This window comes from Mirounga angustirostris, unplaced genomic scaffold, assembly GCF_029215605.1.
Source record: "Mirounga angustirostris isolate CCGP_5_RB_7025 unplaced genomic scaffold, mMirAng1.0.hap1 SCAF_13, whole genome shotgun sequence".
Lineage (NCBI taxonomy): Eukaryota > Metazoa > Chordata > Mammalia > Carnivora > Phocidae > Mirounga > Mirounga angustirostris.
Genome location: NW_026991721.1, coordinates 25558939 through 25571578, shown reverse-complemented (window position 1 = coordinate 25571578; position 12640 = coordinate 25558939). Strand labels below are relative to the sequence as shown.

Genomic DNA, 12640 nt, shown 5'->3' with positions numbered 1-12640 from the left:
TGCTCATTTCTGAGCACATACCTCATACCTTTCCCTGGAGTGAGAGGAACAACCAGAGAATTGTTTCAGGATCAAATGAAGGAAAGAATATGCAAATGCTACAAATACCATTAAGTGTTTTATGAACATAAAATAGGTTACAAGAAGCCTTTCCCCTTCCTTTCTCTCTGGACCCCGGAAGAGTCTTGTTGTCCCGGTAAAGCCAGTTGGAAGAGTAGGGGCCATTAACTGGGAGGTTCTGAAAACGATCCAAGGGCTTATGTCTTCCCTGTGGATGTCTCTGTGCACAGCCAGCACTTAGTGATCAAATAGCTGTGCGGTAAACAATATATACTTAATGAATTAATACCTTCTCCATATTTTCCCAAGCTGCATTATTTGTATGGTGAAAGAGATCTGGGGCCAAGTAAATTAGGAGATGCTGGATTAAACAAAAGGAGAGGAGTCTCTTTATGACAGGACTGATCAGGGCCTTTGATATGTTAATGTGCATGAGGAATATCCAAAGAAGGAAGGTAAGAAACAAGACTCCCCCACCCCCCCGCCGCAACAAAAAAAAGAAACAAGACTTCCCAAACTTATACTTGTCTGAGGCACTTTGGCCAGGAACATCTCATTTGGCTCTGTCGTTCTATGGAACCCTCTGGGCAGATGTTGCATCATCCCGTGTATGTGAGTGGGCCCTTTCACTGGTCATGCTTTGGGGTGCTAAAGTTCCCAGAGCATGGAGAGAGAGAGAAGGGAGGGGAAAGAAGAGGAGCACCCACTTAAGAAACTGCTTACTTACTGGTCAAGGGCTGCATGTTATTACAATCAATTTTCCATTGTAGGGGCTGGATGCCTTTAGGTTGTGAATTTCGACAATTGACAGTAGAAGAATAAGAGGTTCGATGAGGCCTCTGGATATCTGCCTCCTGACTTGTCTCCACAGAAGGGAAGGCAGTTGGTCTTTATGACGATTGGAGGCCTGAGGAAGCACGAACCTCAGCCAGGGCTCCAAGAGCTCCCTTCCCAGAGAGTCCAGAAGACCAGAATCAGCCCCAAGGGAAGGGGAGAAGGCCCTGCGGCTTTCCCTGTGTACAGGCCTGCCTCATCTGAGACGTTTTAGGAGGCAATAAAGGAGAGGGGCTCTGGCATGGGGGGAGAGCCCCTACCTGCAGGGGGATCCCTGGTTTCCAGGACGGATCTGCCACTTCCTAACTCGGCGCTGGACATTCTTCACTTGCGAAACAAGGGTGACAATCACCAAACCAGTGGATTGTCCCGATGATTCCCTAAGAGTTGTGAAAGCATGCACGTAGTCCTTGGCACCTGGTTGGTGCTTCTGATGGGGAGCTCTTGGAGAATATGGGTGGTATCTTCGGATCGCTGTATACCAGGACACCTGGCGCAGTGCCCGGCACAGAGCTGATGCACATAAAGTATCTCCTGAAGGAACAAATAGCTCAAATTGGTAGTTTCAAATGTAAGTGGTTGCCAGTTCGCACAGTTAAAGAGCGCACGTGTGCGCACGCGCCAGTGTGGGAGACAGAATGACAAACTCGGTGGGGTGACTTCAACTTTAGTGGTCAAGGTCAAGGCCAAAGAGAATGTTACGTCTTATGCATGTCCCTGCAGATGCCACGTGAATCAAACGCTCTGCAACACTATTCAGAGTGCTGTGTTTTAAAAAGAGGGCGTGCTTACAAACGCCATCACCACCGTTTCCATAGTCACTGGGGGATAATGGAACAGAGATGGGACCTGAGAGCCGCGCTCACTGAACTTCTCTGCAGAGCTAAGCACTCCCCATAAACAACATACTTCACGATGGCCAGCTGCTTAACCCATGCGGTAGTGTGGGGCTAGTTTTGTTTTGTTTTCTTTTCCTTTCCTGTATCATTTCTTCTTTGTGGATAAAACCAGAATGAAAGGCGACAGACATAAACAGTGCAAATAAAATAACCTTGAGAGGAGGCTGCTGGAGTCGGAACTTACCGTCTTCCTGTTGCTATGGTTACTTCCAGCAGGTCGCCCAGCGAGAATGGCTCTGTCATCAGCAACGAATCAGGGAAGCCCAGCTCAGGGAGGCGCTCGCCCCAGAATGTCATGGCACAGCAGAAAGTGACAAAGGAGGAGGCACGGAAGAGAAATGGTGAGAAGCCTTCTTTGCCAACACCAGCCCCGAGCCCCTCCCACACACAGTTGAGCACACACATGGGCGCCCACACTCACGCACCCTAGGTTCTCCCCTCTGGTGTGCCCCAGAAAAGTCAGGAGTCTGCTACCTGCCTGTTGGGATATTGCCTGTCCCCCTTCTCTGAATTATCCTGTCTCACGCCCTCTGCTCCCTGATCTGATGGAATTGCCTAGTGCTTTAGAAAAGCCCTATGCTGAATGCACCAATGTTTGCTTTACAATTTTTCTAGTTCTTGGCTGAATCGACAGGATTCCTAGCACCGGGTCCATGAGGGGGGCAGGTCTCTGAAAGGCTGCTTGTCTTGAGATTCCCCCCATTTTCTTGCCCTGACTCCCTTGATAAGTTTCAGGGGTTCAGTCTCTGCCAGGGAGTCCAGATACTACCAATCCACCTCTCCCAGGAAAGACAACACGGTGACAAATCTGTCATCATAAAAATCAGCCCGTGCTTCCGCCTTTATTCTCTAGGGAAACGTAACTGGTTGGATTCTCCCTCACACAGATCTTTTCCCTCACTCTAAAGGATGGGTGTTGGGATTTATGAATAAGTTGTTGGAGCTGTGGCACCATCCATATGTGGCATCCGTCAGACATGATTGTGTGTCGCTTCCTCCTGGTCCCACCTTTGTTCTGACCGGCATTCCACGCACTCCTTCCATGTGTGGTGCTGGCTGGCTGGAGCCCAGGCTCAAGTACCCTGGGCTGCCACTCAGATCCGAAGAAATTCTTTTCAGATTTCAGTGTGTTGTTGGGTGGAATCCTACAGAAATGCCAGGTGAAAAGCCGACTAATCTGGCGATCAGGTTAGCTCTGCTTCCCTTTTAAAGGAATGTGATGGAATAGGATTCAGGGACCCTTTCTTGGAGCTAGTGGCAAGGGTGCCTGGGTGGCTCAGTCGTTGGGCGTCTGCCTTCGGCTCAGGTCGCAGTCCCAGGGTCCTGGGATCAAGCCCCGCATTGGGCTCCCTGCTTGGCGGGGGGCCTGCTTCTCCCTCTCCCACTCCCCCTGCTTGTGTTCCCTCTCTCGCTGTGTCTCTCTCTGTCAGGTAAATAGATAAAATCTTAAAAAAAAAAAAAAAATTCCTGTTTCCAAATGTCACTGATTTCTTTCTTCTGACCCAAAAAAGAAAGAAAAAAAAGGAATAATGACACAATGGATTTGTCTTCTGTAGGTCAAATCTGTTCCTCATTCCCATTCCCAGCCATTATGTAAAGCACTGGTTTAAATTGTCCTACCGATTTGATTCCCGAATTTCTTCTTCTCCTGAATTCCCCATTCCCTGTAACAGAGACTGTGCTTTTTACACCCAAATCAGGGTATGGCATGTGGGGTTTTCTTGGAATATCTGCCCCACCCAGGACTACCAGAAATCCTACCTATCAGCTCTCTGCCAAGCCAGCTCACAGAAGGCTTCCTAGAAATATATGAAGTCAAGTCAAAGTCTGTCCTCCCGCACGTGCCCCATCACCCACCCCAGTCCTCAGGTGACCTTGAATAATTTAGCCTGTGTCTTTCTCAGACCTTCTTACTATGCATATGACAACACACACACATCTGTTTTGTTGTATTGCTTTGTTTTTTCATAAAATGAATCCATGTACCTACTGTTCTATGCCTTTTTCTTGCTTAGAAATACACAATGCACAGACTCCTCTGTCAGCAAATCACATTTATGAGATGATGCCTTTCCCTCTCCTTTGCATTTAATCCACAGAAGAGGAGGGAGCAGGGCATGTTTCTGACACCATCACTCCCCACCCTGGCTGGTGAGACACTGACCTGCCCAAAATGTTCCTGCGGACCTTCTGTACTTGTTTTTCCACAGCTCTGCCCGCCTCCTTATTGTTTAGGTCACTTTGATTATTTAAATATTAGGCTCAGAGATAACAGGAGCCAGGTGCATGAATAAAATCCAATTACAGTACTAGGGTGAGGTTATAATGTGTTTGTTCTATTAAAAAGCCATCCTTTCTCCAGGTTTATCGTGCTTCGTTGCATTTTACTTCTGCCAGAGGTAAACCGAGTGAGCTTCCAGGGGTGGTGGCCTCTTTTTCACTGCAGGTTCCCATTCAGTGAGGTTCAGCTTGAAATGATGGGACCAATTCGTTCACTATAAAATCCAACAGATGCTGGAGCACATCAGAATTCTAGGCTGGACCTTCCATGGAGCCTCCACTTGTACTTTTTATCATGGGCTTCACTTCACCATATCATATCCACAATGTCAGAGCTCATCAAAATATCAGTAGTGTATTTTATTGGATTGGAAGATGAACTAAAGGAAGGAAGGAGGGAGGGAGGGAGAAAGGAAGGAAGTGAAATAGATTGCTGATTTATGGAAGTTAAATAAGACACAACGAGTTTGGGTCCGGTGACATTTATGATGATGATGATGTATGGTGTGTGGGACACTTCCACAGTTTAACTGTGGCCCTTTCCTTTAGCATTCTCCCACGCTTTTCCCTTTAGGGACTAACTATGCATCAAATATTCCCATGAACCTGCTGGACTCCCTCACTTTCATATATCAATATTTAATGTAATATCTTTTTACATAAGTCTTTTGGGGATGGGGGGCAGCATAGCTAATTATTTTTCTCTTAAACCTGGAGGGATTATTGTGCAAATCTGAATCTTTTTCGAGAATAAGGATGGAAAAGAACTATAGTTCATACAATTTCCAGGGTATCCTTTTTCCATCCCATTACAGTTATGCTCTCTACTTACCCTGTCCACAGGGTGGGAAGCGGGGGTGTCACAACCCAGAATCAATAAAAACGTTGAGTACCATCTCTTCACCCTCTGAACGGTTTAGTGATAGCGTAACTAACTTCTGCGTGTTCACCTGTTTTGTAGGTACTAACAACTAACAACAATCTCCTTTTATAAGTCAGGAAATTTTTGTCATTCCTTCATTCATTCATTTATTCAACAAATCCTTACTAAAAGCCAACTACACGTGAGACATCATTAAAGGCAATAAGCATCAGCCTTTTAAAAGGTGGGCCAGAAAGGAGCTTCTATTCCAGGGCCCGGGGTGGGGACAGGTTAAATCAATACACACCAGCAGTAATAAGTGCCATGAAGAAAATATAATCAGGTTATGGGCAGGCTATTTTAGATTGGTGGATAAGGAAAGGCTTTTTCAAGGTGCAGTTGAAAAATAAGAAGGAACTAGGCATGCAAAGATGTAGGGAGAAAGACTTTGCATTCTGAGCACAGGGAATATACCTAATGCAAAATCCCAGAGGTGAGAACAAGCCAGATGTGTTCAAGAAGGCTGTTGTAGCTGGAACAGAGTGGATAAGGGAAATGTGCTCAGCCAGGTGGTCAGGGCCAGATTGTAAAGACTCTGGGTTTTATTCTAAGAGAGATGAAGACTTCAGAGGGTTCTGATCAGGGGAGTACTGTGATCTGGTTACCTTTCCAAGAGATAGCCATCCTGGCTGCTGTATGTATCTTAGGTAGGAAGACAAGAGTGTGTTAGGTACTTACTGCTGTGTAACAAATTGCCCTAACACCTGGCAACCAAAAATGACAATCTATGTTTATTATCTCATGTCATATTTGTGGGTCAGGAATTCAGAGTGGCTTAGTTGGGTGCTTCCGGCGCAGGAGGTCACAGTCAGCATGGTGACCTGGCCTGTGGTCATCTAAAGACTTGACTGGGCCTGCAGACTCCACTTACAAGATGGCTTGCTCACATACTTGTTGGCAGGAGTCTCAGTGTCTTGCCATGTGGACCTCTCCATAGGGCTGCTTGGGTGTCCTCATAACATGACAGCTGACTTTCCCCGGAGTAAGTGATCCAGGAGAGAGCAAGGTGGAAGCCACAGGGGTTTTTTTAATGACCTAGCCTTGTCATTTCTGCGATTTCCTATTGGTTACACAGATCAGTCCTATTCATTGTGGTTGTGAATATCAGGAGGCAAGAATTACTGGGTGCCATCATGGAGGCTGGCTGCCATAGATGGTTTTCAGAGCAGTTGTCCAGGTGGGAGATAATGGTGCTCAGGCAAGAATTGCCCAGCAAAGCTCTACTCCAAAAAGATGTGTGAGTAGAGATTTTCTTCTGTCGTTGGCTGTTTGGTGTCCTGCTATTTGCAAATAAGTTCACAGAACCAAAAAAATACTCCAATTATAGCCCATTATTAGACTCCGAGGTGTTTTATCCACATTGTACAATAATGATTTACTCAGCTTACTTTGGCAAATTTGTGATTATGGTAAGTGACAATATGATACAAACTATGTGTTTTTCAATAATTTAAAGAACATCCCAATGTCTTGAGCAAGCAGTAGGAAAGATGAATACAATTCTATTACATTCATATTTTACAGAACACCTATTTTGCTCCTAACTTGCCTGCTGGTCTGGTTGTTTGAACAGGCTTAATTTATCTCTTGCTCAGCCGTGCTCAATAAACTCATTCTTAGAGCTACCTAATGGGAATGTGCTTTAAGCACAAGTCAATCAGCAAGATCCCACCGGCTGTGGAACTTCTTCTGCCAGCGTAGTTATGGACACACAAGGCAGACTGGTGTCTTTCAGCAATCAGAGCAGAATTATCTGTCAGAGGGGAGAATTAATTTAACAGAGCGTAGGCAGAACTCACTCTATTTAATTAGGGAAGTTGTCGATAGTGTTAAATTCATTTCTCTGGCAGTTATTTCTTAGCTTTCTTTTGTTTTGACCAATGAAAAATCCCAAACCCAAATCACTGGAAAAGCAGCCTTGAGAAGGAAAAAAACATAGAGTGTCAGCAGCAATTGCTATGGCCGGTTGACCAGGGAAGACTCATTGCTTAACCTCGTGCAAGAATGGGTTATTTGGTGCCAGAGATTGAACTGAGTGTCGTTATTCTGTTGATGGTCACATTTTAAGAACAGTTGCCAGCTTTGGCCTACTTGTACTTTTTTCATCTCTGACTCAGAGAGAAAAAATTTACTTTTTTTTCCCCCAAAAACATTTTGTCATGGTTTTGAAACAATGGTTTTTGCTGTTTAAATTCAAACCTCACAGACCTGTACCTCTGAAACAAATAATACATTATATGTTAAAAAAAAAAAAAAAGAAGAAGAAGATGGGGCGCCCGGGTGGCTCAGTCGTTAAGCGTCTGCCTTCGGCTCAGGTCATGATCCCAGGGTCCTGAGATCGAGCCCCACATCAGGCTCCCTACTCTGCAGGAAGCCTGCTTCTCCCTCTCCCACTCCCCCTGCTTATATTCCCTCTCTCGCTGTGTGTCTCTCTCTGTCAAAAAAATAAATAAAATCTTAAAAAAAAAAAAAAAAAGAAGATAGTAGGAAGGGAGAAATGAAGGGGGGGGAATCAGAGGGGGAGACGAACCATGAGAGACTATGGACTCTGAGAAACAAACTGAGGGTTCTAGAGGGGAGGGGGGTGGGGGGATGGGTTAGCCTGGTGATGGGTATTAGAGAGGGAACATACTGAATGGAGCGCTGTGTGTTATATGCAAACAATGAATCGTGGAACACTACATCAAAAACTAATGATGTAATGTATGGTGATTAACATAACATAATAAAAAAAATAAAATAAATTCAAACCTCTACGATTCTTTCCTACCCGTTGATAATACAGTGGAGGAATGAATAGTATAGATCTTAAATTTAAGAGAAATCCTTGAACGATAGGGAGCCCTTGGCACAGAACTGGATGCTGTTGTTTCTGGGATCACTTTGAGTAATGTAATGAAAGTCCTCAGTCTGGGAGCCTTACACAAATTCCCCCACGATCATGCAGCATCCCTACACAATAAAACAATCCATGTGTTTATGTTGTGCTTCAGTGCCGGCAAGTGATGAAGAGGAAGGAGCGGTGCTTTTTGACAACTCTGGCAAGGCGGCTGCCGATCCCTTCGACACATCTTCTGGATCTGTACAGCTCATTGCAGTAAAACCCACAGCCCTCCCTGTGGTGCATCCCACATCGGACAGGAGCCAGGAGTCGGCAGCCCTCAACGGTGAGGTGAGCGTCTGGGGACCAGGGCAGCCAGGCCTCCGGGAATTCAGACTAAGGAACACCAGCTGGGCATACTGGATGCAGGTTCTGTCCAGTGTATAGGGCTCTGTTGGTCATTTTTACCTCTGTGTGTGCAGGCCTCAGTAGGATCAATCAGGATGCAAGTCACCCAGAATTAATTTGTTGGGTGATGTTTTTGAATCATTTTTGCCTTTCTCAGGAAGCCCAAGGGGACTTTTTAAACATTGTAGTTATGGGGGCACTTGGGTGACTCAGTCGGTAGAGCGTGTGACACTTGATCTTGGGGTCGTGAATTCAAGCCCCACATTGAGGATAGAGTTTACTTAAAAATTGCTTGTTGTTTTTTTTTAACTGTAGTTATGAAGAGAAGCATCACAAATTCTTCCCCATCCCCTTACACATACACACCACCTTCTGGTTTCTTTGGTGACACTCTTAACCTGTTTGTTATGGGATGCCAGTTGTAGTCGGATGAAAGAGGCTCAAACTGAAAAAGGACCAGAGAAGATAGGGTCATACAGACAGGAATGTGGCCTACTATAGAGGCTTTGAAATGACTTTTACTCCTTTTAGCCAGCTTGAAACAACCCTTTGCCTGCTCCCAGGAGGGTATCAGTGCACATCAGGATGTTAATCAGTTTTCCTAAGAGTCTGAAAAAATTTTGTAACATGTTCCAGAGAATGATGATTTGACCAAAGCAAACAGATGGATGGATGGATAGTAGGTATGGGCAGTTTAGAGAAGAGCAAGAGAGGAAGTTAGGTAGAGAATATCCACCATTCCTCTATCCCCTGCAGCAGAATGGCCAGTGGGCTGAAAATATTTATGAGTTTTTAAGATCATGCATGTGGAACCTGCTCGTGGGCATCTACCTTACATGTGGGCATCTACTTTACACGTGGGTACACACATGCTTTGGCTTTTCTCTCTTGTCCAGCTGTTGTGTTGATTGTTCATTTCATTTGTCTATACTCTGCTGTTGTTACCTACAACCAGTGGAGATTTCCAAGGTTTTAAATTGTTTTTTTTTTTTTTTAAAGATTTTATTCATTTATTTGAGAGAGAGAATGAGAGAGAGCGAGCACATGAGAGGGGGGAGGGTCAGAGGGAGAAGCAGGCTCCCTGCCGAGCAGGGAGCCCGATGCGGGACTCGATCCCGGGACTCCAGGATCATGACCTGAGCCGAAGGCAGTCGCTTAACCGACTGAGCCACCCAGGCGCCCTAAATTGTTTTTCCCATCACACCTCAAGGAACATGCCAGGTCCCTATACACCTGGGCATTGTAAACCACATCAGGGGCTCATCCTCATTCCTCCCTCTAGGCCACATATAAAACCTGATTCAGGAAGCTCCTCTTGCTTTCAGGACAGGAAGACTGAGCTGGCCTAAAGGTGTGGTGGGTTGAGGTTCATCAATTTTGGGGGGAGGAGGGGTCTACTCCTTTACTGTTATCCTCCCCAGGACCACCACCAAAGCCAAGGAGAGTCTTGATTTCCTTTCCCCAAAAAGGCGCCACCTCATTCCCAGGCAAATGTGGGAGGACAGGACCTCAGGCTGGACCCACCATTAGGTTCTCCCTTCCCCAGCCCGGAGCCAGGAAGAGGGAGAGACCCATGGTGATGGATGGATGGATGGAAGGAAGGATAGACAGACTGAGAGGGCCAGAGAAAGTGGGATCGGGAAGGGGCTACTCCAAGCAAAGCCCCACTCCTTCCAGTCTTGCCTCTGGGGGTAGGCGAGGCATAACTGACCATCAGGGCCAGGGCGGTGCTGAGCCAACCCCAACCCTTTGTGGAGTAGTCGAGTACACATCATGGGTTCTCAGCACTGCTGAAGCCTTGTGTTTCAAGGCTGCCATGGCCACAGACACCTCTTGGTCCTCTTGGCCTTGGTTTCCCAGCAAGCCAGTGGTGGCAGGAAAGGGTAGGAGAGGAAAGCACCCCTGCCCTGGGAGCCTCGAAGGCTGTGCCAGGAGAGTAGCCAGCCTGGGGTGGAGGCAGCCGGGTCCCGGGAGTGGCTGACCCACACATCACAGAAGCTCCTGTTGAGTCGCACCCCCTAGAAGAGAGCATCGAGATCCCAGAGCAACGCAGGGGGGCCATGGGCTTCAGGGGCCACCCCCCAGTAGACTGGGCTGGTTGAAAGGGTGAGCACTGGGGGTGGAATGTGGGGTAGTAGTGGGGCCACGGGCGTTCCCACACTGCGAGTGTAGATGGGCAAGAAGGCGGTGGGGCAGCTCCCCAAAGTGAGGCCCTGTGACTCCCACCAGACAGTCCCCCAGGGCCTGGGGTACCCTGCAGTAAGTGGCGGGGCCAGGCTCTGGGCTTGGGAGAGGGATGGGTCCCCCCCTAGGAAGTCTCCCCCTCTGCTCTACTGGACCCGGGGAGGGGGCAGAGGGGCCCCAGTGGCCGCTCAGAGGGCAGGGGTGGAGTGGGCACTGCCTCCTCCCCCCTGTGCCCAGAGCCGGCTGGACCTGGACTGCTCCATGGCACCTCCTCCCAGGGGCCCCCAGCAAAGACTTGATGCTGAAGCCCTCGCCGAGTGGTGGCTGAGCACCGGGCGGCCGGTAGGGCCCGCGGTGCAGTGCGCAGAGGCCCGGGTCCTTGGCAAACTCCCCGCACAGTGTCATGCTCGGCCACTACAGCACCTGGGCTGGGAGCAGGCTCACAGTGACCCCCCAGACGTTGCCCTTGGCCTAGAGCTTCACAGGATCTTTAGGCACCTTGCAGAAGCATCAGTTGGAGGAGAGGTTGTGGCGGATGGAACCCTCCCAGCCCTTCTAGTCCTTCCTGAAGAAGGGGATGTGGCCCGGACCTGACGGGTAATCCGGGTCAGCTTCAGCCTGCGGGAGGGTGTGGGCTGGATCAGTGAGGCAACGCAGGGGGGCACTTGCTATGTCACAGGTATCCCTTCTTCCTCCTCTTGGGAGGTGGGAGGACAACTCCCACCTGGGAAGCCCCAGGCACGGGTTGCTGCAGGTCTCCATGCAGGGGAGACCAGCAGTGTGGGCAGGGGCCTGGCCCCGTGGAGGGCGCAGGGCAGTGGGGCAGTGTGGTGAGGCGGGGCTGGGGGTCATCAGTTTTTAAAAAGAACTTCAATGGTTATGGACTTACAGAGCACTTCTATGCCAACTTCCTCGTAGTTTTTTTTTTTTTTTTCTTTCAACTTCCCTCATATTTTAGACAAAGAAACTGAGGCCAGAGGGTCAAGTAGCTTGCTCAGAATCACACTGTGGTTATTGTGATAGCCTTGATACGATGTTCAGGCCCCCTGGCTCCCTGTACAGTGCTCCTTCCCTCTCTTTGACTTACTGTGGCCTGTCAGTGAAAAATAGCATTGTGCTTAAAAGAGTACAGACTCTCAAGCCATGCTGCAAGGATTTGAAACCAAGTTCTTCTACTTGCTATTTATGTGGCCTTAGGCAGGTTCGTTCATTTCTCAATGCCCCAGTATTTCCACGTTTAAAATGGGACTATTGGGAGGATCAAATGAGTTAATATAAGTGAAACACTTAGAACAGTGCTTAGCACACAATCAGTACGTTATTATTATTATTATTATTATTATTAATTAGTCAGCCAATGAGCGAGGATTCATTGATCATTTATCATCTTATGTTCCTTGGTTCTATAGTTTGGGAGACTTTATGTCTTCTGAAAGCCAATCATACCCACTGAATCTTTCCTTAGGCACAATTCTACCACCTGACACAGAAGCCCAATGATTAGAGGCCTCTGAGATTGTCACTAATAAACTGGTAACTGCTCTTGATTAAGACGTCTACCCTGTATGGACCTAGATAATGGCTGCCATTCCTGGATCTTTTCACCCCAGCTTCGTGATGTGAATATCATGGGGACATATTCTAGATCTCAGCTAAATTTAACATACAACTCCCTTTTCCTGCCAGGCCCATCACCCTGTCCCAGAAGGAAAACAGATGAGTATTTTGCCTGTCCAGAAATGGATACTTGTTACATTTTGGTAGTTAAAGGAATGGACCTTGCTGGCATTTGGATTGGAAAAGAGCCCTGAACTGTTCTCTGTAATTTGCTGCTTTGTAACATTTAAGGCAGATTGTCTTATAATTTTCTTCCTTCTTGTCTTATGGTTGGCTTATTTCAGTGAAGAAACCACAACCCCAAAGCCATAAATTTTCCTTTTATGGATTATAGGTAATTCTTTTAAAGATTATTTTAAAGAAAACATAATAACCACATAGAATGTTCAGAAGAAAAAAGAAAAATCACTATAATCTCACTACCCTAACATAGCCTGTTTTCATTTTCTGTACCTTCTCCCCAGACTTTTGATCAAACTCATGTATATTTTAGAATCTCATACAGACTTTATATCTTATATCTTTTTTAAGATTTTATTTATTTATTTGAGAGAAAGAGTGGCAGAGGGAGAGGGAGAAACCAGCTCCCCACTGAGCAGGAAGCCCAATGCGGGG

General features: G+C 47.0%; 1 protein-coding gene and 1 pseudogene across 1 annotated transcript in view; one reads left to right on the top strand and one right to left on the bottom strand.

The window, feature by feature from the left end:
• The window catches only part of KIAA1549L (KIAA1549 like), a 117015-nt gene that overhangs the window by 50778 nt on the left and 53597 nt on the right, over window positions 1–12640 (top strand). Inside the window, 2 exon segments of the mRNA XM_064576691.1 lie at window positions 2007–2134; window positions 7989–8167. Of these exon segments, the coding sequence (XP_064432761.1) occupies window positions 2007–2134; window positions 7989–8167 (307 nt within the window).
• LOC135362311 (forkhead box protein H1-like) lies at window positions 10030–11170 on the bottom strand (annotated as a pseudogene).